The sequence below is a fragment of the Haliotis rufescens genome, unplaced genomic scaffold (assembly GCF_023055435.1).
Source record: "Haliotis rufescens isolate VD_foot unplaced genomic scaffold, xgHalRufe1.0.p SCAF_3, whole genome shotgun sequence".
Classification (NCBI taxonomy): Eukaryota; Metazoa; Mollusca; class Gastropoda; order Lepetellida; family Haliotidae; genus Haliotis; species Haliotis rufescens.
In genome coordinates, this window is record NW_025964001.1 from 1,144,878 (window position 1) to 1,171,698 (window position 26,821).

Sequence of the window (26,821 nt, forward strand, 5' to 3'; positions counted from 1 at the left end):
GTCACTTGAGACGGTCAGTCACTTCAGACAGTCATCAGTAGAGACAGTCGGTCACTTGAGACATTCACTTGAGACAGTCAGTCACTAGAGACAATCAGTCACTTGAGACAGCCGGACACTTGAGACAGTCAGTCACTTGAGACAGTCGGTCACTTGAGACAGTCAGTCACTTGAGACAGCCGGACACTTGAGACAGTCAGTCACTTGAGACAGTCGGTCACTTGAGACAGTCAGTCACTTCAGACAGTCAGTCACATGAGACAGTCATTCACTTGTGACAGTCTGTCACTTTAGACAGTCTTCAGTAGAGAGAGACTGTCACTTGAGACAGTCTTTCACTTGAGCCAGTCTGTCACTTCTGACAGTCGTCGGTACGTGCTGCGCAACCTGTCCACTGACTGGTGACTGACACTGGTGGCGTACGTTGGGTCACCGGGATGTTTGGGTCTGTCTGTCCCTGCACTGGTCACTCGAGATGGTCTTCAGATATTGTTGTCCAGCAGGTCATACTGTCAGCCAGTTACCGCTGTCATACAGATGTGGACCTACTACTCTGGTAGCACACAATCCACAGGGCGCTGACCTACTTCTCACTGTCTGGCCAGGGTATAAATAACTGTCGTCAGACTGGGACAAGATCAATATTTGGTAAACAGCTATCATTATTATGATGCAGTGGCTTCTCAGTGACAGACTGGTCACGCTCCAGCAGCTGTGATGGTTCTGCTTGGCTGACTCGAGCCCGAAGCCACCGACTGATGGATGGCGGAGACGAGACATTCTCTCCCCTTCAGTAATCACAGCTACTCAGTCGAATAAAACAAACTAATTTTGTTCTCATTGCAGACACATTTTGTCTGGGTTATAGAAATTATCTTCATTCTGACGTTCCTGAAGCCACAGTGATGGAGCGCTTCTTTGTTTTATCTGTAAACCTGGAGCAGACATGAAGAAGCAGACATGGGCCCACCATGATAAACAACATTAGCATGACTTGAGGGGACAGACACAGTGTGACATGACCTGACAGTAATAGTTTAACTGAGTGTTATTGATAAATAGTGATAAATATTGATAAATATTGATAAATATTGCAGGTTGGGGAAGGAGGCTTCTTAGAGTTCCAGTGTTGTTTTCTGACTATTTTCTCTTGGTAGGGAATACAATCAATTTTGTCTTTTTTTTAAATTAGATTTTCGCTTATGATATTAGTAAAACAATAATGTTGGCATTGAACTAATGTTGATCTAGTCGGGACATAAAAGGCCCATGATATGAGAAGGCACCGGTAGATGAGTTGTATATCACCAAGAAGGTCAGTTGGGGAAATTCTTGTGGAATGACATCAAGAATTTATAGCAGTAAAACCTTGCTAGCTCTAAATACTTGTGACATTCAAAAACATATCTACCTAGTTATCCCAACATGTTGGAACTTAAACTCTGTAACAATGTGATGGCTGACGGTTATTGTATGGTTAGCGCTGACAATGTGCATATTTAAGCCTGGATTCTAAAATCGGTTTTATCACCTTTTTAGACCGCATATTTCATCGTAAATTAAGCCCTGGGCTTCGAAGGGTGGATATACATAGAAGGAACAAAAAATGGTGGTTGGAGTGTTTCTTTGAATGGTGTCTCTTCGTATTGAAATTTGTTGAAAGGCTCAGCTGACATTTTCTTCTATATTGTGCTGCTCCATGAACCAGATGAAAGTACAACCTATGCTGAACCATGCTTAACACATAGTAACTACAGGGGGGGTCAATACATGTGTTGTATCTAACCACCTAACTCATGCCAATAGTGCGACATATTCCCATAATGAATCAGTGGTGTTCAAACAACAGGGGAATTGATTTTGTTAATCAGTTAATTTTTCTCAATTAGTGTCAGTAACTTCGATTAATTAACTCTGATATTTAATGATTACATGATCCAGCAGTCTCAACTGACGAAGGAGACTAGCAAGGCCATGTGCTCGGACCAGGTCAATCAGTGTATTTGCATTGTAACTTGCTAATATGGGTATTTCCTTACCTAAATTATTTGTAACCTTTACAAAACAATCATGTAAACACATTTAAACACAACAATTGATTTAACTGATGTTTGTTGCAATGGTTGTGCAGCAAGATCCTTGTGACACATGGTTACCATGTCTTGGAGGTGGGGTGGGGTGGTGGTGGCAATAATGACCCTCCCCTAGAGACTGTCAAATTTTGGGGTGACTCTCCCCTTACTCCCTCTGATGCATCTACCCCTATAATAAATGACCGGTCCCTTAAGCATCCGAAAGGCCCTAAAAGGGTATTTATTATGCTGTCTACAGGGGATGGAGGCTTATTGTTGTCTTGGATTTATGTTGGCTACGTGGACTAGGGAAGGTGTGATGTGAGAGACACCCGATATCGTGGGGGTGGGTCGGGTTTAGGGCACAAAGGCTGTGGGACGTTATTACCTGGATGTAAGTCAGGGCAATATGGTAAATGAGTGGCACCAACAAAGAGTTGGGTCACAGCTCACAGCCGTACCAATTTGTCAGTATTATGTTATAGTGCTCCCAGTCCGTGGTACTTAGTGTGGTTGCCAACCTTGACGTGGAGGGACTTCATTATACAGCGAGTCTTGAGGGATGAATTAGCAAGGTTTAACATATATGTTTACCTAATTTCGGTGCAGTCTTTCTTAAGTATAGTTTCAGATTGGAGTTTTGTGTTTCAATGTAACTGGGTGCACTTGGTGTCGAAGGAGTTACTGGTAACAAGTTCCTGGGGTAGAGTTACTGATCTTGAGATGATAATGTTGATGTATTAGTCGTCAGTATGCCTTTGTTTACTGGTGGAAGGACTTCCCCAAATTGTGGCATTTCATGTTTCGCAGACAAGTTTTGCTTTATATGATAATCTCTATGAGTTTTAGTGTAACAGACAAGTCTTGCTTCACGTGATAATCTCTATGACATTTAGTGTTTAACAGACAAGCCTTGCTTCACTTAATAATCTCTATGAGTTTAGTGTTTAACAGACAAGCCTTGCTTCACTTAATAATCTCTATGAGTTTTAGTGTTTAACAGACAAGCCTTGCTTCACTTAATAATCTCTATGAGTTTTAGTGTTTAACAGACAAGCCTTGCTTCACTTAATAATCTCTATGAGTTTTAGTGTTGAACAGACAAGCCTTGCTTCACTTAATAATCTCTATGAGTTTTAGTGTTTAACAGACAAGCCTTGCTTCACTTAATAATCTCTATGAGTTTTAGTGTTTAACAGACAAGCCTTGCTTCACTTAATAATCTCTATGAGTTTTAGTGTTTAACAGACAAGACTTGCTTCACTTAATAATCTCTATGAGTTTTAGTGTTGAACAGACAAGCCTTGCTTCACTTAATAATCTCTATGAGTTTTAGTGTTTAACAGACAAGCCTTGCTTCACTTAATAATCTCTATGAGTTTTAGTGTTTAACAGACAAGCCTTGCTTCACTTAATAATCTCTATGAGTTTTAGTGTTGAACAGACAAGACTTGCTTCACATTATATTCAGGTGTGGTGTTCATCTGTTCATCTCATCCGAGAGTGTTGGTGGTTCACATTTTATGAGTTGAAACCTTTGAGATGTATCAGTTGTGTTTCCTTTTGAATATATTTCCACATTTCAGTATTTGTCTTACTTGTTGGTTTCATACAAGTGAGCGCTATGAGTCAGTGGGCATTTCTGTGCTTTCAGCAGCTATGCAGCACTTTAATGTCACGGGGACCCACACTTTTACTATTAAATACCCATTCCGATTCAGTACCTGGAGTGAATGGAAACCTTGTCTATGGTGAGCAGGGACAGTTATTTCACAAGGCGATCTGCACTACGACTGTCACAGATTAAAGTTTAAGCATGTGATTTACGATCGTCTTAACAATAAAATCACTTTGTGGAATTGAGACCAGGGCCCAGTTTCGTGAAACGATCGTATGGCTTTGACTGTCGTGCGTCTATGAGAAAGGATGCACTAAGATTGTTTTGTGGACTTGAGACTAGGGCGAGGTTTCACGAATAGATCATATGGCTTTGACTGTCGTATGTCGATGATAGAGGATGGGAGTTTCGGTTTTGTTAGCACTAAGATCGCTTTGTTGAACCTTACAGTAATGTCTGATGATAGTTGTGTGTGTACCTGGAACTGAATATTGTCTTTGACACACAGGGAGTCAGCGCAAAGAAAGGAAGAGCAGTGGAGGCAGCGCAGGGAAGGGGAAACGTTGTCGTGCTGACTCCACCGACGCCGCTATCAATTCCACAAGCGGAGGATCGGCCAAGGTGAGATTACATCTAGTCAGGATAGCTAGAAGACTATAGGACTATTGTTTGGCTGTTTTGCATTGTTAAACAAATATGGTAGGAACAATATTCCATATGGGACTTTGCCACAAAACTAGTTAGCGTTAGTTTTGTAATTTTAGTTTTCATAGTTTACACTTTACTTGAGGATAATACTGACAATTTAATCATGCTGTTTACATTTTTTAACATGGGTTTTGAATTTCTCTGTAGTTGATGGTATGCATTATGATTATGGGGAGTTGTTTGTTAAAATATGGGATTGCTTGCCAAACAACTAATTGGTGTAACTGTTTTTGGTGTCAGTGCGCCAAGCGGTCTCGGTGTCACATGATTCTAGAGGCGCTGCAGAAAGCTGACCTCCCTGTGCTGGAGAGTTACCACAACCACAACTTGCCACCCACTCGCATCCATCTACTGAACACACTCGTCAAGCTGGCGGACAGAGAACTAGTCTACTTGATAAACTGGGCCAAGCACGTCCCAGGTACGACACAGTCACACTGGACATATTGGGGATATAGCAGTCGCATCCGTTTGTTCTTTCTAGATGATCAACTTGTATGAGTTGTGAGGCTGTTCTGTATTATGTGTGACATGTTTCCTGATAAAGGAACACTGAAATAGTGAAGCGTCATGTTTTCTGCTGTCAACAGTCGTAGTCTATTTAAAAAGTACAGGGGTTGCAATAACCTTAGCACTCCAATAGCTTTGTGGAATGGACCCTGGATGTTTTTTATTCTGGGCAGAATAATGTCGACACAATTTGTTGTGTGACTTGAGGACCATGTGTTGCTACATGTGTGTTGTGTGACTTGAGGACCATGTGTTGCTACATGTGTGTTGTGTGACTTGAGGACCATGTGTGTTGTGTGACTTGAGGACCATGTGTTACTATATGTGTGTTGTGTGACTTCAGGCTACACAGATCTGTCGCTGAGTGACCAAGTGCACCTGATAGAGTGCTGCTGGATGGAGCTACTTCTCCTTAACTGTGCATTTCGATCAATGGACCACGAGGGCAAGAGGCTAGTGTTTGCCCCGGACTTCCATTTAGATCGGTCAGTGTTTTCACCTGTGTAGTTTTGTAGATTTCTATCAGCCAGAATCACATAGTTAATGAGTGTTACCTGAATCAGTAGTTGAGTATTACCTGAATCACATAGTTAATGAGTGTTACCTGAATCAATGGTTGAGTATTACCTGAATCACAAAGTTAAGGAGTGTTACCTGAATCAATGGTTGAGTATTACCTGAATCACAAAGTTAAGGAGTGTTACCTGAATCAATGGTTGAGTATTACCTGAATCACAAAGTTAAGGAGTGTTACCTGAATCAATGGTTGAGTATTACCTGAATCACAAAGTTAATGAGTGTTACCTGAATCACATAGTTGAGTATTACCTGAATCATCAAGTTAATGAGTGTTACCTGAATCACATAGTTGAATGTTACCTGAATCAATGGTTGAGTATTACCTAAATCAATGGTTGAGTATTACCTGAATCACATGGTTAATGAGTGTTACCTGAATCACATAGTTGAATGTTACCTGAATCAATGGTTGAGTATTACCTGAATCAATGGTTGAATATTACCTGAATCACATAGTTAATGAGTGTTACCTGAATCAATAGTTGAGTATTACCTGAATCAATAGTTGAGTATTACCTGAATCAATAGTTGAGTATTACCTGAATCACATAGTTGAATGTTACCTGAATCACAAAGTTAAGGAGTGTTACCTGAATCAATAGTTGAGTATTACCTGAATCAATAGTTGAGTATTACCTGAATCAATAGTTGAGTATTACCTGAATCACATAGTTAATGAGTATTACATAAATCACATAGTTGAGTGTTACATGAATCAATAGTTGATTATTTCCTGTCTCACATGGTAGATGAGTGTTATCTGTCTCCCATGGTTGAGAGGTGGAGGACTGACGCGATCTTTGTGTTGCAGCCACCACTGGAACATCACGGGGATGACGGAGATCCTGGAGCAGGTGGCCGCGGTGTCTGAGCAGATGGTGCAATATAGTGTAGGCAAAGAGGAGCTGCTGCTACTCCAAGCTACAGTATTAGTCAATGCAGGTCAGTACATTGTTGCACAGCCTAGCTACAGTATAGCTACAGTATTAGTCAATGCAGGTCAGTACATTGTTGCACAGCCTAGCTACAGTATAGCTACAGTATTAGTCAATGCAGGTCAGTACATTGTTGTACAGCCTAGCTACAGTATAGCTACAGTATTAATCAATGCAGGTCAGTACATTGTTGCACAGCCTAGCTACAGTATAGCTACAGTATTAATCAATGCAGGTCAGTACATTGTTGCACAGCCTAGCTACAGTATAGCTACAGTATTAATCAATGCAGGTCAGTACATTGTTGCACAGCCTAGCTACAGTATAGCTACAGTATTAATCAATGCAGGTCAGTACATTGTTGCACAGCCTAGCTACAGTATAGCTACAGTATTAGTCAATGCAGGTCAGTACATTGTTGCACAGCCTAGCTACAGTATAGCTGCAGTATTAGTCAATGCAGGTCAGTACATTGTTGCACAGTTTAGCTACAGTATTATTCAATGCAGGTTGGTACATTGTTGCACAGCCTAGCTACAGTATAGCTACAGTATTATTCAATGCAGGTCAGTGCATTGATGCACAGCCTAGCTACAGTATAGCTACAGTATTAATCAATGCAGGTCAGTACATTGTTGCACAGCCTAGCTACAGTATAGCTACAGTATTAGTCAATGCAGGTCAGTACATTGTTGCACAGCCTAGCTACAGTATAGCTGCAGTATTAGTCAATGCAGGTCAGTACATTGTTGCACAGTTTAGCTACAGTATTATTCAATGCAGGTTGGTACATTGTTGCACAGCCTAGCTACAGTATAGCTACAGTATTATTCAATGCAGGTCAGTGCATTGATGCACAGCCTAGCTACAGTATAGCTACAGTATTAGTCAATGCAGGTCAGTACACTGATACACAGCCACCTTGCAGTATTAATACCATGGTACTTAAAGTCAATTACCATCTGTACAATTTTCAACTAAATTAAAAAAAACCTTGTATAGTTTGTAGCACTACATGAACACACAATGATATCAAATAGAGGAGTCATTATTCTCACCCAACACATCTCTAGCACCCAAGTCCTGCAGGATACATTGCCACCTAGCCACACTGACACTGAATAATATCTCTTAACGACACCCACGACAATTCATGAACGGCTCCTCTCAATGATTATTTCGTCATTATCAAAACAGGAAATCTAGTCCTATCGTGCTCAAACAAGGAAATGAGTTAAAAGAAATTCCTAATTTAACCACAAACAGTATCAAATATCATTTGATCAAGGTTTCTCATTCAAAAAAAACATTTTAAATTTATTTTGTGTATTCTTTCTAATTTAATCAATGTATCAATATCAGATGTATTTTGTGTATTCAGAAGTGCGACGGCTGGCGAGTTTTAGCAAGATCCAAGAAATGCGTCAGCTAATTGTGGGGGCGTTGATGGAGGTTGTGCAGAAATACCACGCGGACGACGTCCAGCACTTCGCCTCCATGCTGCTGCTCCTAACCCACATCCGACAGGCGGGCGAGCGCGGCATCGCGTGCTTCCAGCAGCTGAAGCGAGAGGGCTGCGTTACATTCTGTGATCTGCTCACCGAGATGCTCGAGGCCCACAATTCCACAGCGGAGAGAAAGCAAGAACTGGAACAACTTGACTGATGCATGTAGAATGTGATGCAGTCACTTCCTCCCAGCCACACTAGTGATGCATTATGGGAACGTAGCTGAAATGCATCCTGGGAGTGTGTGATAACGTGCATCTTGATCCAAAGAGCAAGCTAATTTCAGTGATAAAGTTTTGTATGATAGTGACTGTGCTACAGTTCGTTGGAGAGATTGTGGACGACTTCTATTTTTAAGTAATAATGTGATTTTTTTTTTTTTTTGAGGTAATGATATTGTTTTGCATATGGCACCAAGTGCATTGTTAATACTACGCTGTGTTGTGCGGGAATTGTAGGTGGCGCTCGTCCCTGCCTGCCTTCCATCTTATTGAACTTGTTGTGTATAATCTGGCTGTAAGCTTCACTACTACGTCATGTCATCAATGTGCTTGTTAGTTCTGTGTTCCGAGGGCCTCTAAGTGTCCCTCTTGCATCTCCTATGCATCCATGCTCATCACCATCACGTCATCGTCACGTAACTTCATGGCCACAGCCGCTTCATCAACCATCTGCCATCATGCATTTAATATTTCTTGTATTGTGCTGTCTTGTTCTAGACCCGTCACCAAGTGACAATATAATATATGTATAAAGCTGTTTGTATGATAAGAATCAACATCTTGACGTGATGTAAGCACATGAATTGTTTCACCCTCCTCAACGTTCCCTGTCATGGCCGATCACCTTTGTGTCGCAATCCCACCATTTTAAGTACCATAATTATTCTAGTAATTCAGACAGAAAATAAATTATATTTCATGTATGCGCATAATAAATGTGGAAATTATTACTTGGAAAACAGATTTAATGTCAAGATTGACATGAAGAATTGCCTTTTGTCAAGGATGCAAAATTTTAAGTAAACCTTGATGAAATATTTCATGGTTTTGCGGTTTGAATAATTATGGTAACATGAAATCGGTTTCATCCTGTATGAATATTGTTAAATGGTTTTATCTTCAGATTGAGAGGAGCTACCAATTGCCCAGAATTAAATGTGTTTGTATTATTAGAATAATTACATGGTGTAGCAGCCGACGGACTATGCTGCCCTTTGTGTGTGTTGACACACAGACAGGTTGAAGGTCACCAGTGTGTATCTAATACATACAGCAATGACCTGCAAGGTCGCGAATAGTCTAGGTCACCAGAGGATGGAGGACTGTCCTGAAACTAAGTAACTATTTTTGTATGAATAAGTGAAGAGAAAGTATTTCAAAATATTGATGTTAAGGTGGCTACATTTAGACATATATTTAACAACTTTTATATACTACTCAAAAGAAGTAAAAGAACACCCCATTCTTTCATATTACTTCATTTAGTCTGTGATGGCAGAGAGGGGGCGGTCGGGTAGCCTTGTGGTTAGAGCGTTCGCTCGTCACGCCAAAAACCCTGGTTCAATTCCAGACATGGGTACAATGACGTAAAACCATACTCACTCACTCAGTTTTGCATTTCTTACTATATTATGCAAATGAAGTAAGAAATGTGAAACTGAATGTTTAACTTTAACTCAACTTTTGTACACAAAAGCCTGTGGCCTATATGTATTGGAAATAAAATGATTGATTGACTCACTCACTCACTCACTGTGATAGCAGATTAACTGTAGTGATTTGAAGGAAACGAGTGTTCTTTAACTTCTTTTGAGTAGTATATATAAGGTAGTCAGGGTGTTTTCACCTTTCTCAGTGCAGTAGTGTATGATATATATATATATATATATCTATATTTAATGACCTTTAACCTGTCTCTGTGTCTGTACACTCATACTGATGAGGGTGCTGATTTTGAGGTGCTAATGCTTCTCGCTCACTGTGTATCATTTGGTGGAATTACTCTAGTGATGACTGCTTCTAACAATAAGAGCAGATGCGCCATGCAATTGTTGAATGTGTGACTTTCAGAATACCAGTTGAAATAATACCTGCGTCACTGGATGTTTCCATTTAAACTAAAGCTTTGGGGATCACACGAGCTGTTCCGATGATATAAGATATGGTTTCAGGAAAGTAGTATGTGTCCAGCCAAAGTGGGAGGTGGGACTATGTTGGGTTGAGGAGCGTAACAGGAAGCATCTCTCGCGTGTAGCAAACATCATCAGGCCAATCTTTTATTAATACACGGATTACAGACCCCTGGATTTTGTTGTTGGGGTGACAAATAATTAAATATGATAGGGACCAAAATAGCTGTTGACAAAGTTGTTATGTATATTTTTTAGATGCATTTCGATGCAGAACGATCATTTTCTTTTTGTCCAAAGTTTTTCAAATGAATCTCACAGCCATACCTCATCTTGAGGTTACAATTTTTTTTATGAAGTCAGCATAATCCAAGTTATGAAAAAAAGGTTGGCCTAATGCTTTACTGGAATGTTCCCAACATGACAAAGGGTCCCTTGTAAGCAGAAAATAGGAATGCCCCATGTAACACTGGGAGTGTGTGCCCTAATGCAAGCAGAGTAACTGGAGTGACACGGTCGTAGTGCTAAGTTTGCTGGTGGTCTGTAGCCCCTTGCACCAGCATGTATCGAAAGTAACAATGAGTTGTTAGGGAGATATATTGCTTATTTGTTTTGTGAAGGCTACTTCTCTCCGTTTTGACAAAACAATTTGTGGTTGTCTGTAGAAAAGAAACACAATGGAGATACAAATCAAAATTTTTGTTGTCTTTCGAAAGAAAATATGGAAGTTTTTATGAGTGATCTATTTAGTATTTATGGCCTGTAGAGTTTTACAAAAACTTGGGCAGTATTAAGTCCTTGAGTAGAATGTCCACATTTATTGTTACTGAAAATGAAATGGCACATGGACACGGGTGATACCTGCAAGAAATCAAGTAATTCTTTGAAGACAAAAGTGCTTTTCCAGATGCTTGTTCGTATAGTGCTACTGAGAGAAGTGTTGTCCTGCTCTCGACACTGAGTTGTTTACGCACCAGCTGCGTTAAATGTAACCATGTAATCCAAAATGTTATAATACATATTTTTTCTATAGATAATACAATTTTAGAAATCCCACATTCCCCCTCTGCTGTTTTGGGGTTCATTTGCCCACATTGTAGTGTTCCTACACATGGTAGAGATGAATACCAAGGGGATCTTCTTCATCATGGTATGCCTAGTCCAAACTGTATCAAAAACCTAGACAGTATGCTTATATCTATAACTGTAGGTTTATTAGATAGTTAAAGCATATGATGACCCTTCTCAATTTATTTGAGCAATTTAAGTGTTGTTTTTCCAAGGTAAATTTGTTAACATTTATTGAATTTTGAATTTTTGAAATGATAATACCTTGTTAAAGTTCCGGACTTGCATTTTATGTTTGGAATAAGATAAACACTTCTGTCTCACATATACATCAGTACCAAGCAGTAAGTTTGATAACATAGAGTGCTGCCATTTTTCAGTCATTTATAGTGTGTGTTTGGTTTCATCTGTACAAGTCACTTCATATTTGGAACATTTAGCCAACAATTTTTTGTGATTGGAAATTATTCTTGATCATGGTTATCTGTATAACTGAAGTAAATGAATGATGTATTGGGATGGAAAATGTTCCAGTTTGAAGTGAAGCTTGTTCTGTAGGGAATAGGATGGAAGTAGTCTGCCCTGGGTATCATCATAGACGATGAGTCGTTTGTAACATGGACGCTCTGTGAACTACCAATAAGGAAGGATTTTTACTTCTTTAAAAATCTTTAATGAACTATTTATAATGATGGCGAATCTAGTATTGATTGGAGCCCACTAGATTTTGTTACAATCTGATTTCATTCACACTAGCAGTCGATACTAGTAGACTATTGGGCTGTGAAGTAGGGGAGACAACTCTGTATTGATATCACTAACCTTAGAATGAATTAAGTTCAACTTATTACAACATGCTGCCATATTTATTATAATTGCTGCTAACTTGTTTGGCGTATTCTGTCTTTAATTTGTGGTAACCTTAGTAAAGTACCTCGTCATGGAGCGTGTTAGTATCATCCCAGAGTATGCATATAGGCAAGGATGTGGATGTTTTATCCTCGGGATGTGGCCATTTATTTACATCACCCTTTTTCATGATTTTTTAAAGGAATTTATATTCTATCTTTTGTAATTTTGACAGTTGTGCATTTAGAGAGTATTATACTTCCTGTTATTGAACAGAATGTGCATTGGTGTTTTTTAAAAATTAATTCTTTATTTAATATTGCAAGAATTGTTATTGTTATGCATTTAGAGAATGTTAAGTTTGTAGAAAAGAATTGTGTTTTCTTTCAGTAAACACTTCCATGGTAATAGGTATTTTGATTGAAATTTTAACAAAGAAACATAAATATAAATGTTTTTACAGAGGTGACACGAGAAATGACATGAGAAAGATTCAGTGAGTTGTATCTGAAGCTATGTGATGAACACTGGACGTGTCGGGAGAGTAACTTTGACAACTGTTTGGAGAAAAGTAAAATAATATGTGTTAAAACATGGCAGATGAGGCTACCCAAGAATACATCTTTTATCCAGCAATACCTGCATCATCAACTCATCAGTTGCCTAGCAACAATATATATTTTTGTTAAGCTGAAGGGGTATTATTACAATATTGGATAATTTTTAAATGACAACTAAGTGTGCAGCCATGGCATAGAGTTTTAAACTTTTGTCCTGTTTAACAGGGGCTGACTGTCAATGGAATGTGTTAACATTTCAGAATAATATCGGGCTTTTTGAACAGCTTTATTAGCTTTTTACAATGGTTTCTGTGAGATTTTTTAAATTCTGTTTCTTGGTTTTTAGCATGACATGGCTACCTTCCACACAGCTCCTCCATGCTAGGATTTCGGTCTCGGCACTGAGATGGTCTCACTGCTAATATTGCTTTGTGGAAGATTAGTCACGTCATCACCAAGTGTCTAACATGGCCCCACGTCTTGAGTTATTTATCACCAAGCCACGCTTCTTGTCCTAGGTTGCCGTGAGGAGATAACGGTGTATCGACCGGTCATATCAAACAGTTATTCATTTGTGCTGTTTGGCCTCATTTTTTGCTAGGTTTTGTCATCAGTTTCATTTTGTGGCAAAGCAGGGTTTCAAAGAGTCGAAAAACTCTTTTAAATCTTTTCATCATGGGTCATGGTTTTTTAATTTACCTGATAAATAAAATATCTGATCAGATTGATTTTATACATTTACAGTTATTTATATACATTTTGAAAAACCTAGGTGATATCTTGCGTGACAAATACTGACTTTTTTACTCAGTCCAAGTGTGACCCGTCTAGATATTCCTTAACCTTTATTTTCGTAAATTATTTTCCAAACATCACCAAGAAAGACTACATTTCAACAATGTGCAACATGTCTGTCGAGCAGTACTTTTCTTCATAATGTCTCTGCGTGTGGTTTCACCATGTTCTGTACATACATACACTGTAATGGCATTTGCAGGACTTGTTGTTCCAGTTGCCAAAGATATGATCTAGGGCAGAAGAACAATAAATGTATTTTACTGCTTAGACAATGCAACTTACCTATCTGTCACAGTTGAAACGTTGTACCCTGGTTTTTTAACATACCCATGTACAGAGCTTAGCTTTGTCGTCTGGCACCATAGTCTTCAGTCTGGTAACCATGGCAGCAAGTGCTGGCAGTGAAACATGCCATGAGGTGTTTTCGTGGTTGAGAGTTCACCATTATGAATACTTACATTAACCCTTTCAAATCTTATTACATTGATGTCTTTATAAGTATAACGATTTGTTTATCCACTTGAAACTGAAAGTGTTTTGTAATGTAATGGATGCAGGACGATTATGGTTAAAACCTATGAGTTATTTTTGTGATGCAAGTCAGTCATCTTAGGTGACAATAAGTCTCTGATTTCAGTAGTTATAAATTGAAATTGTGATATTACATGGATGTAGGTTTATGTTAACAAAGAGAATGCTCAAAGCATGCTCGTATCCCTGGTAGGAGAACTAGCAAGCTCCTAAGTTCAGGGTTTTGGTGTAGGAGCAAACGAAAGATGACACAGATCACCAGCTAGCAGTTTCATCAACATCTGTCTCCAGCATAATTCCAGTTCTCTTTTAACATGGCATTTCTTAACTGTTATGAAACATATTGTGTTGTACTTTTGGCGCTATGTTATAATAACAGGTTATTTTTATCATCTTAACAGATACAAATTAAGATTTGATGTCCTCAAGCTTGTGTAGAATACATTGGAGTGAAGCCCTATTGAATCATATGTATAGGAAATAGTCTCTTGAAATCTTTATGAATATAACCAGAATCTCCTCTGCCAGCAGTTATACTCTACATGCCATTTGAAGTACTCATTTCCTGCATGTGAAGCATGCTTCCCCTGCCTGCACAGGTTGCCATGACTACGAGACTGCCGCACACTGCCCCCACCACCAACCACTTTGGGGGTCAGGCAGCTCCCTACCCCCATGTCAGGGCAGCCCCATACCCCCATCCTAGGGATGCTCTTATTGTGGTATCGTATTCTCAGCAACAGCTACATTCCTTGCTGTTGACCAGACTGGATTTATAGTGGCCACCGGCGCCAACTAATGGTCAGACTAGACATCTTATAGTAGCCCTTTGTGCCAACTAACTGTCTGACTGGACATCTTTTAGTAGCTGCTGGCGCCAACTAATGCTCTGACTAAACATCTTATTGTGGCTGCCGGTACCAACTAACGGTCTGACTGGACATCTTATAGTAGCCGCTTTTGCCAATTAATGGTCAGTTTGGACTATTTATAGTTCCCTCTGGCGCCAACTAACAGTCAGGCAGAAAAAATTATCTTAGCTGCTGGAACCAACTAACAGTCAGACTGGAAACAGACAGTGGCCGCAGGTGACAACTAACTGTCAGATCTTACAGGCAGAGCTATCAATTTCTCTGTTTTCTTATAGTGGCCGCTGGCATTGACTTATGGGGACTGGATGTCTGGAGTGGGCACAGGTGCCAATCAGTGTTCAGGATTGACATCTTACGGTTGGCGCCAACTAATGGTCTGACTGAATATCTTATAGTGGCCATCGGCGCCAGCTTATGGTCTGACTGGACATCATATAGTAGCCAGTGGCAACAACTAATGATCTGGCTGAACATCTCATAGTGGCCACCGACACCAACTAATGCTCTGAATGAACGTCGTACAGTGACCATTGGCACCAACTAATGGTCTGACTGAATGTCTTATAGTGGCCATCAGCACCAACTACTGGTCCAACTTGACATCTTATAGTGGCTGCCGGCGCCAACTAATGGTCTGACTGAACGTCTTATAGTGGTCATGAGCACCAACTAATGGTCTAACTTGACATCTTATAGTGGCTGCCGGCGTCAACTAGTGGTCTGACTGAATGTCTTATAGTGGCAATCGGCACCAACTAATGGTCTAATTTGACATCTTACAGTGGCTGCTGGCGCCAAATCATGGTCTGACTTGACATCTTATAGTGACTGCCAGCGCCAACTAATGGTCTGACTGAACGTCTTATAGTGGCCATCGGCACCAACTAATGGTCTGACTGAACATCTTATTGGCAGATCTATCAATGTCTTTTTTGCTCTTAAACATGTCTTGAAATCAAACTAAATCCTTTACGAACATGTTGTACAAGTTTATTTCATCTTTATCAGTAACAATGACTGTAAAATTAAAATTAATGAAACTGCTTCCCATGTTTGTTTGTTTTAACAAGGTTGTGAACAGATGGATACATTACAGATTGTGCAACACAGGTTGGAAAGAAGGGCAGACCATGCTTTATTTCCTGCTTGTATCATTTTCTAGGTTAATATGGAAAAACATCAAATTTGGACATCTTGTCAATCTATAGAATAAGACACTATCAGAGTTGGTATTTTTCGATTAGGCCATAACAGAAAAAAACAAAAATGTTCGCAACCTTACTTCAAGTGTGTCGTGAATGTAATATCAGGCGACAACCAACCTGTAACATTCAGGCATACCATGTATGTGATATAGGGAAAGCTGAAAATAATGCTGACCAACCATGGATCAAGTCAGGAACCCCTGCCAACAGATCCTGGCCCAGCAAAGGGACACAACTCTGAATGGCCAATTTCTGTTGTGGCGGCACTGTGTAGTATGGAAATGATGTGTGTCAGATTTGTTTGCTTAATGCGCCAGTCAGTAATGTTCCAGCTATATGACGGCAGACTGTAAATAATTGAGTCTGGACCAGACAACACCAGTGATTGATATTATGAGCAATGATTGTAAGAAGACATGATATCAGTCATGTCAAGTTGTCTCTTATGCCAAGCATGGGTTGCAGGGGACAAATTCAAAACCAGAGCCCCCATGGCGGCCATAGTGTAAGAAAGATACTTGAATATGGCCTCGGTAGACGATAAAATAAAGATAACTATATTACTGAACATTTGTGACAAAAATATGTATACAGCTATACATGACATTTCTAAAACCCAACCTACAATTTGACTAGATGAACAAAGTGAGACAGCACTTGCATTGTTTGTTATATTACAAGTTGAAATTACACATGGAACTCCTTCACATATGGTACTGGGGCAACTGCCATTGTACTACTCATGGTCAAAGGGAGACAATCTGTGCACAAGACTTGCATGTTTATTTTATCAGTTACATTCACAATAGGTAAAGCCATTTGAAAGACAAACATATAAATAACCTTTCTCATAGTGTACGTACAAAACATTCAGATTAATGTTTTCAACTTTATGTAAAATATTTTCTTAAATTTTAAGTACTTGTGGGTCTTGCAATTCTTCTGTTCTTCCAATCATCTCGTGTGTCAGACCCATGAAAATATTCACAAGAAAATACAGATTATTGTGTAAATGTTCAGTCGTAGTCAGGTGTGCACCACACAGATTGCTGTCTGATTGTTTTAGAAGTTGGTTGGGGGCTAATACAAGGAGTACAGTACATCCAACATGCACATACGTCTTCCGTATAATCAATGAACATACTTAATGAGACAAAACATAGGTAATTACACCGAACAAAGGTAATAAGACAAAACAGGTAATTACACCAACATAGGTAATTACCCCAAACGTAGGTAATTACACCAAACATAGGTAATTACCCCAAACGTAGGTAATAACACCAAACGTAGGTAATGAGACAAAACATAGGAAATTACACCAAATGTAGGTAATTACTCCTAACATAGGTAATTACACCAAACGTAGGTAATGAGACAAATGTAGGTATTACACCAACTGTAGGTAATTACACCAACTGTAGGTAATTACACCAAATGTAGGTAATTACACCAAACGTAGGTAATTACACCAAACGTAGTTAATTACACCAAACGTAGGTTATGAGACAAAACATAGGTAATTACACCAAACATAGGTACTTACACCAAAGGTAGGTAATTACTCCTAATGTAGGTAATTACACCAAACATAGGTACCTAATTACGGTAATTACACCAAACGTAGGTAATTACACCAAACATAGGTAACTAAATCAAACGTAGGTAATTACAAAGTAGTCACAATTTATGGATAACAATAAAGGCGATGTTTTTTCGGTATAGATCCTGATACCGTTGTCAAGCAAGACAGTCTTGCTTGACATCAGTATAAGCATCTTTACCGTATGTCGCCTTTATTGTTATCCATAAATTGTGTCTACTTTGTCATCCGTTAAATTCTAAGTAATGCCTATCAAACAATTCATAGGTAATTACACCAAACATAGGCAGAACTGAACAATATCACAATAAAAAGTCACATTCAAAGAACAATTCGTATAGAAACAATACACAGAGGCTTCATCTCCGTGTTTCTTCAAAAGCAGCGCTGAAAAGTCACAAAAACTTGATTTCTTCCGCTCATACTCTGACCATTAAACAACAATAACAAATAGCTTAATGTCCACACTGTGACACAGAACAAACAAACATGTATGTATTTAGTCATGCATGCTAAAATCTAAAAAATAATTTGATTTTAAGACCTTGCCCTTTTCATACATAATCTCACCATGACAAGTGCAAAGTCAGACCCTGCTATACACTTGAATACTACAAGATAGTTTTGGCACTTCACTACACTAACAGTGTGTCTTTGTTCTCGGGGATATAAGGCAACATATACACCACGTAAAAATTTCACAAAACTTGAATAAAATGTATCCAATGCTGAACAATGTTAAAAGAAAACTATTTTTGCCCATGTATAAAATACATGATATTCAGTTAAAAAAGGCAATTGTGTGTTGCTTAAAATTATTTATAAAATAAGTCTTAAAATAAATAAAAATATTATTTAAAATTTCTTCACATTTTTTTTATAAAGAGAACACTGACAATAATTACGCAACAATATGTCGACATAACAGTACATTTCATGTCTGTTTGAGGATCACGGTCACCTAAACTCCATGACACGTCTGGGACAACATCTGCCCGCAAGTAGGTGATAAAACAGTTTTATCACACACCAACCTGTCAACAATGTTGTTGTTATTACTCTCCCATCTGTATGCTGCATACACAGTAACAGGGCATCGTGTCGAGGGAATGCTACAGACTTGTTCCTTAATCCTCAGCTGCAAGCTGTCACATACACTCTGGTACTGTAGATAGGGGCGCTTCAGGAACACCACTCACATAACCAAGGGGAGACCCCAGGAGTTAAATCAAGCTGGGATCACAGCTGAATACAGACTGAACACTGAGAAAACGAGATGTCTCTCCTAATCACGGACTAGTGGCCATCTGCGGATCCAGAGGGGGGTCCAGAGGGGGGTCCAGACTCCCCTCTTTTGAAAACCAAATGTAGTATGTTGTAGGCAGTAAAATTATCTGAGAGAGGATTTTGATATTTTTGGCCCCTCCCTTTTAAAAATGCTGGATCCACCCTTGAGTGGCTCTCTGAACAACAGCCTTATTAATAGTATGCAGTTTTATAGTCGGCAGTTTTATCCCAAATTAGAGAAAAAATACAAACATCAATTTTGAAAATCTCCCCAAGATCCATGCTGTGTGGTGTGGTGTGGTGTGGTGTGGTGTGTTTTGGTGTGGTGTGGTGTGGTGTGGCGTGGCGTGGCGTGGCGTGGCGTGGCGTGGCGTGGCGTGTGTGTGTGTGTGTGTGTGGGAGCTATGTAACAGCCGTCTGTTAATAATCAAGTATGGACAAGACAATCCAGTGACTGATATCAGAAACAATGATCCACATTGTCAAGGCATATTGACACACTAGCAATCAAGTCATTGAGCCTGACCACCCTATCCATAAGTTACCAGCACAGTTTCCTGGAGATCAACTCTAACCCGAACTCCTCTCCAGGAAACCGTTCACTTGCACCAACACACATCATCAGTTGTGTCCAGCCTACTCCAGGGCTGGCTGTTGCCACACAATCCACATACGACATGTCCCACATACACTAACACAGTGGTCATACATCCTATAGCATCCTGTCTATGTTATAAGTCATCCAAGTATTCCTTTTCCTGACTGGCTGGGTTTTCCACTGTGATCTTCCACTCCTGTGATGAGAGGTAATCCTCGCACTCAGCCAGAACCAGTCCTGTTTCCGACTTGTGACTGTCGACACACAAGCTGGAGGCTTGGTGGATGATATGGTTCTTCTGTCGGTACCAGCGCTGTACAGATAACAATACACACATGATCAAGACATCGTTATCTTGGAGTATTTGAAAAGAACTATAATCATGTGGTAGTCCTAATTTCTCTCTAATTTGCAGAAAAGGGCCCCAAATAGATAAAAATGGTCACAGATGCCTATGGTTTGTTGTTTAACGCCTCACTTGGCAATACTCCAGCTACATAATGGTGCCCTATAAATACATGAGTCTGGACCAGACAATCCGGTGATTGACCTCGTGGCATCGATCTACGCACTTGGGGTATGATGACATGCGTCAACCAAGTCAGTGAGCCTGACCACCTGATCCACTTAGTCGCCTCTTACCACAAGCACGGTCTACTGATGACAACATCTAACCCGGATCTTCACGGGGTGATGCCAATGGAGATCTTGCTAATTCATAGAGACAGGGACAGAAAGAACTATGGCGTCATCAGTTACTACTGAATTTTTTTTATTGGACTCACCTGATTATCGCCATAGTTACAGAACTGGACGACAAGGTAGGAGTGTGTCTGCTGGACGTCTGCTGTCAAACACATGCCGTTACTGACGATGACCCCCTTCCTACGCCATGACCACTCCTGATGCAACAATATGGAAATGTTAGATAACATGTGTTGGCTCATCAGTGAGTGAGTGAATGTTGTTTACGCTGCATTCAGCGATGATCCTCCTGTGTCGTGTCTACCTGTAGATGATGGATTCTGGGCTGGGCTTATCTGACCTTACTGCCACACATGGGTACCTATGACCTAATTTGCCAGGGAATTCCCACACATACTTACAAAAAAGCCAATCTGCCAGAGAATTCCCACACATAGTTTCCAATACCCCAATCTGCCAGGGAATTCCCACACATAGGTACCAATACCCCAATCTGCAAGGGAATTCCCACATATAGGTACCAATACCCCAATCTGCAAGGGAATTCCCACACATAGTTACCAATACCCCAATCTGCAAGGGAATTCCCACACATACTTACCAATACCCCAATCTGCCAGGGAATTCCCACACATAGGTACCAATACCCCAATCTGCAAGGGAATTCCCACATATAGTTACCAATACCCCAATCTGCAAGGGAATTCCCACACATACTTACCAATACCCCAATCTGCCAGGGAATTCCCACACATAGTTTCCAATACCCCAATCTGCCAGGTAATCCAACACATAGTTATCAATACCCCAATCTGCTAGGGAATTCCCACACATAGTTTCCAATACCCCAATCTGCCAGGGAATTCCCACACATAGTTACCAATACCCCAATCTGCCAGGGAATTCCCAAACATAGTTACCAATACCTCCATCTGCAAGGGAATTCCAACACATAGTTAGGTATACCCCCATCTGCAAGGGAATTCCCACACATAGTTACCAATACCCCAATCTGCAAGGGAATTCCAACACATAGTTAGGGACACCCCAATCTGCCCGGGAATTCCCACTTGTGGAATCGCAGTGTGGAAACAAGCATAGATGCTGATATTCTGGTATGTAGAGACAAGCACTGGAACTGAGGATCAATTCTGCCCAGGAATCCCCAGACAAGCAAAAGTACTAAGAACCTATTCTGCCTAAGGGCAGATCCAGCATTTTTTATTGGGAGGGGTCCAAAATATATAAATCCTCTCTGAGTCAATTTTAATGCCTACAACATACTACATTTGGGTTTCAAAAGAGTTGGACAGCACAGGAAAGGGAAGCACAGGAATGGAAGCACAGGGAAGGGAAGCACAGGGAAGGGAAGCACAGGGAAGGGAAGCACAGGGAAGGGAAGCACAGGAAGGGAAGCACAGGAAGGGAAGCACAGGGAAGGGAAGCACAGGAAGGGAAGCACAGGGAAGGGAAGCACAGGAAGGGAAGCACAGGGAAGGGAAGCACAGGAAGGGAAGCACAGGAAGGGAAGCACAGGGAAGGGAAGCACAGGGAAGGGAAGCACAGGGAAGGGAAGCACAGGAAGGGAAGCACAGGGAAGGGAAGCACAGGGAAGGGCAGCACAGGGAAGGGAAGCACAGGTAAGGGAAGCACAGGGAAGGGAAGCACAGGGAAGGGAAGCACAGGGAAGGGAAGCACAGGAAGGGAAGCACAGGGAAGGGAAGCACAGGGAAGGGAAGCACAGGAAGGCTGACATGGCTGACAGCGAGCTTTACTTGCCTGCGAGTCTTTTGATTCTACACACGGACGGAGCTTGATTAGGACTGGGAGTTGGCCAGGGACGATGTCCAGACACTGGTTGTCCTGGTAAATCTGGCCATAGGCAAACTCATCGTTCACTGGCAACCTGCAGGTGACATTAACTCAGTTAACACAGCAGTGAGTGAGTGAGTGAGTGAGTGAGTGGGTGAGTGAGTGAGTGAGTGAGTGAGTGAGTGAGTGAGTGAGTGAGTGAGTGAGTGAGTGGGTGAGTGAGTGAGTGAGTGAGTGGGTGAGTGAGTGGATGAGTGAGTGAGTGAGTGAGTGAGTGGGTGGGTGGGTGTGAGTGAGTAAATGAGTGAGTGAGTGAGTGAGTGAGTGAGTGAGTGAGTGAGTGAGTGAGTGGATGAGTGAGTGAGTGCGTGGGTGAGTGGATGAGTGAGTGAGTGAGTAAGTGAGTGAGTGAGTGAGTGAGTGAGTGAGTGAGTGAGTGAGTGAGTGAGTGAGTGAGTGAGTGGATGAGTGAGTGAGTGAGTAAGTGGGTGTGAGTGAGTGAGTGAGTGAGTGAGTGAGTGAGTGAGTGAGTGAGTAAGTTATTGTGGAAGGAAACATGGATATGGGCCCAATAGACAACAGATCATAATCTGACCAACAGTTCCAGACACAACTAAGGGGCACAACTCTGCACATTTAAGTATGACCACAAGTGTACCACAGAAAAGATTATGGCTACAGAAGAATAAAAATGTATTTAATTCCTGAAAGACTTGAAAATAACTTCACTCACTTTAGTTCCGGGTACACGTTTTCTAGGTACCATCGGAATGTCTGACACTTGAGACGCTGTCGCAGGGCACGTCTTTCCTGCACACTAGACAGAAGAATGCTACACGTTATTCATTGAACACTGCCACTGTATACCCTGTGACCTAAACAGGTCAAGGATCACCTCTTGCTCTCATCCGTTATATTTAGTTAGCGAGGGAGTGAGTACAATACAACGAGTCAAAGACAAGCCACTTTAATAAAACCCATGAGCAAGGAAGTGCTGACAATCCAAGACACATAATCACGACAATTCTTGGTTTCATACCCATTATCAAAGATTTCTAGGCATGCCTCGAGTACACAACTCTGAACACAAATTAGAAACTTGGCCATCCACATCTTGAAATGTTTGATGAGTTTATACACAACAAACATTAGATAATAAGTTTGCAATTTGAAGTTTACACAATATACGACTGTTCCATTGGACGAGAGGTCGGTCACATGACCACGAAATGGGCGTTCATAAGTGTACGAACGACACAATTTGACGTTCATATGTTTTTCATGAGACCGCATTCTTGAAATGATGTAAACACTGACGGACTACTTGCACATTCCTGGGGGCACCCCTGGGAGTTCACAAGCATGAATAAATACAGAACAGTTGTTTCTATTCATTTAGGCCCTTAATCTTGAACTTAGTATTTTAGCATATATTGTGATAAGTCAGAGTTGGATTGAATGTCCATTCAAGGATATCCTTGCTACAACCCTAGAGCACAAACCGAAGAAAAGCACATCCAAACTACCTTGGTATCGATTCGATCCATGTCTAGACTACAGTGACAGTCTACAGCAATAAATGAATGTACCTTAGTATCTATTTGACACATCTTTACAATCACCTTTCAGTGAGTGAGTGAGTGAGTTTGGTTTTACTCCGCTTTTAGCAATATTCCAGCAATATCACGGCGGGGGACACCAGAAATGGGCTTAACACATTGTACCCATGTCGGGATTCGAACCCGGGTCTTCGGCGTGACGAGCGAACGCTTTAACCACTAGGCTACCCGACTGCCCCTACGATCTTTCAGTGATCGGCCAATTGATCAGTGATGATTAAACACTTGTTATAGCACCACGTTCATCAAAAACTTCGGAAATCTCTCCTGTCACATTTATCGTCTCGGCCATTTTGACGTCTTTTATTTGGTGTAAATGTATTATGATGCGCTGTCATTGTGACTGACTTACTGAGGTAGTTCTTAACCTACCTTTCTCATCTAATGAGGATATTATTTGAGTACTTTTGTTGTACAGAAACTACAAAAGTTGTTCCTATTGAGTATGTTGGCAAACATAAGCTCATGTCACCGCTTGCTTTGGGGAACTATTTTATTCTACACTATACAGTCAAGTCTCATTAATCTGACACTCGTTAATTCGACAATCGGCTTTATCTGACACTAATGATGGGAACCGATTAAATCAGTGCTATTGAGACCCGTTAATCTGACAGTCTCGCACTCCCGACTACGACACACCTAATTTGCAACAAATTACCAAAATCGTTCATTAATCAGTCTCGTTAATCCGACACAGTAATCAGCGTACTCTGTGGTCATCTGCCCGCGAGTACACAGCCCATCTTATGATGCAAGACAAGTCGGCTGGTAGCTGCATATTGCAAAGGCTGCAGTGATAAAATTGCTTAACAATAAACAATTAATGCTTCAAATAAAGAAAATAGGATTAATCACATGCTTAGATTACCTCAATATCATTAAAATCAGATACAAATTCTTGCTATCGCTGAGGACATCCCATTACAGATCATTTCAGAACAATGTTTTGCGAACTATGCCCGACCAATGAAATAACTAACAGGAAGTTAACGTTAGCCACTTGAAAAGCAGCTTCCTTCGCTTTGTGGTACCAGTTTCAAACTTGCGACTTCCATTCCAGATTATGCTTTTAAAATTATTTTGAATAAGTCATACAATCCGTAACAGTTGTTTTGTGCTGAGCTTTAGAAGTTGCAGGATTAGAAAACATATTCCGTTAACAATGTAACATAACAATATGAATATTTCATTTTTATTTATTTTTTGTTACGTGTTTGTATCTTTATCTATTCTGTAATTGTCCAATTTTCGATCACGAACGTTGATACTACCTAATTTCATTTATCTGACATACTTGCAACCAACAATGTCGGATTAACTGGACTTGACTGTAGCTGGATACTGTGTGGCTGTCAATGTAAACATGAAGTCACACATACTAAATATAATTGTGTAAAGATCAAGGTCTACGTCCTTTCAGGTAAAAAAAGTGATATAAAAAATAAAAAGAGTTCACTTTCACTTTGTGTGAGTTCATTGGATTATGAACTTCATAGAGTGAGGTCCAAACATTGTCTGAACGTCGGAGCATGAACAATGTAACGAACATGTTTGGGAACTCCATGTCATCAGATGACATTATCAATACCCGTGTATTGACTGTAGTTCAGGTCTATGGGTGCATCACTACTAGAGCTACTTAACTTACTCTCCGTAGGCCTGCATGCGTGCAGAAGGTCGAGCAGCGTAGTAAAATCGCTTGTAATCATCCATCCACACCTCTGCTGTCCTCCTTGTGTTCCTGCAGGGAGGATATGAGGATATGAGAGCCGTGTCATGTGATAACAATGTCACGTGAGAAAATTATCATGTGAGAAGTGTCACATGAGAAAAGTGTCATGAGAACAGTGTCACAAGAAAACATTGTCATGTGAGAACAGAAATGTGTCATGTGAGAACAGAAATGTAAGAACAACATAATGTTAGAACACTGTCATGTGAGAACAGCATAATGTGCGAACACTGTCATGTGAGAACAGCAGAATGTGAGAACACTGTCATGTGAGAACAGCATGTGAGAAGTGTCATGTGAGAACAATATAATGTGAGAAAACTGTCATGTGAGAAGAACAGCATAATGTGAGAACAATGTCATGTGAGAACAGCATAATGTGAGAACACTGTCATGTGAGAACAGCAGAATGTGAGAACACTGTCATGTGAGAACAGCAGAATGTGAGAACACTGTCATGTGAGAACAGCATGTGAGAAGTGTCATGTGAGAACAATATAATGTGAGAAAACTGTCATGTGAGAAGAACAGCATAATGTGAGAACAATGTCATGTGAGAACAGCATAATGTGAGAACACTGTCATGTGAGAACAACATAATGTGAGAACACTGTTATGTGAGAACAATGTCTCATGAGAATATTATACATCAAGGAAAGATACTACTGTTTGCTTTAATACTGATTTGGATGAAATTATGTATTTGTCTTGTAGATGTAAGGTTTGTACATGTTGGAGCCTTACTTCATGTATGTGTTGGAGCCTTACTTCAAGTACGTGATGGAGCCTTACTTCATGTACATGTCGGAGCCTTACTTCATGTATGTGTTGGAGCCTTACTTCATGTACATGTCGGAGCCTTACTTCATGTATGTGTTGGAGCCTTACTTCATGTACGTGCTGGAGCCTTACTTCATGTACATGTCGGAGCCTTACTTCATGTATGTGTTGGAGCCTTACTTCATGTACGTGTCGGAGCCTTACTTCATGTATGTGTCGGAGCCTTACTTCATGTATGTGTTGGAGCCTTACTTCAAGTACGTGTTGGAGCCTTACTTCATGTACGTGTTGGAGCCTTACTTCATGTACGTGTTGGAGCCTTACTTCATGTACGTGTTGGAGCCTTACTTCATGTACGTGTCGGAGCCTTATTTCATGTACGTGTCGGAGCCTTACTTCATGTACGTGTCGGAGCCTTACTTCATGTACGTGTTGGAGCCTTACTTCATGTACGTGTTGGAGCCTTACTTCATGTACGTGTCGGAGCCTTACTTCATGTACGTGTCGGAGCCTTACTTCATGTACGTGTCGGAGCCTTACTTCATGTACGTTTTGGAGCCTTACTTCATGTACGTGTCGGAGCCTTACTTCATGTACGAGTTGGAGCCTTACTTCATGTACGTGTTGGAGCCTTACTTCATGTACGTGTTGGAGCCTTACTTCATGTACGTGTTGGAGCCTTACTTCATGTACGTGTTGGAGCCTTACTTCATGTACATGTTGGAGCCTTACTTCATG

General features: G+C 40.6%; 2 protein-coding genes across 9 annotated transcripts in view; one reads left to right on the plus strand and one right to left on the minus strand.

Moving 5' to 3' along the window:
* The window catches only part of LOC125384427 (estrogen receptor-like), a 151,130-nt gene extending 135,347 nt beyond the window's left edge, over positions 1-15,783 (plus strand). For all 8 annotated transcript variants that reach the window (XM_048403530.1, XM_048403529.1, XM_048403532.1 and 5 more), the window contains 5 exons: positions 4,199-4,311; positions 4,639-4,819; positions 5,252-5,393; positions 6,299-6,429; positions 7,804-15,783. In XM_048403530.1, coding sequence (XP_048259487.1) covers positions 4,199-4,311; positions 4,639-4,819; positions 5,252-5,393; positions 6,299-6,429; positions 7,804-8,087 — 851 coding nt within the window. In that variant the 3' untranslated portion in view covers positions 8,088-15,783. The remainder of the gene's footprint in view (positions 1-4,198; positions 4,312-4,638; positions 4,820-5,251; positions 5,394-6,298; positions 6,430-7,803) is intronic.
* Positions 15,714-26,821, minus strand: part of LOC125384428 (polypeptide N-acetylgalactosaminyltransferase 14-like) — a 33,553-nt gene continuing 22,445 nt past the window's right edge. The window contains exons 11-15 of the mRNA XM_048403535.1: positions 25,220-25,312; positions 22,683-22,766; positions 21,917-22,043; positions 20,218-20,334; positions 15,714-19,745 (exon numbers count right to left, since the gene is read on the minus strand). Of these exons, the coding sequence (XP_048259492.1) occupies positions 19,566-19,745; positions 20,218-20,334; positions 21,917-22,043; positions 22,683-22,766; positions 25,220-25,312 (601 nt within the window). The 3' untranslated portion in view covers positions 15,714-19,565. The remainder of the gene's footprint in view (positions 19,746-20,217; positions 20,335-21,916; positions 22,044-22,682; positions 22,767-25,219; positions 25,313-26,821) is intronic.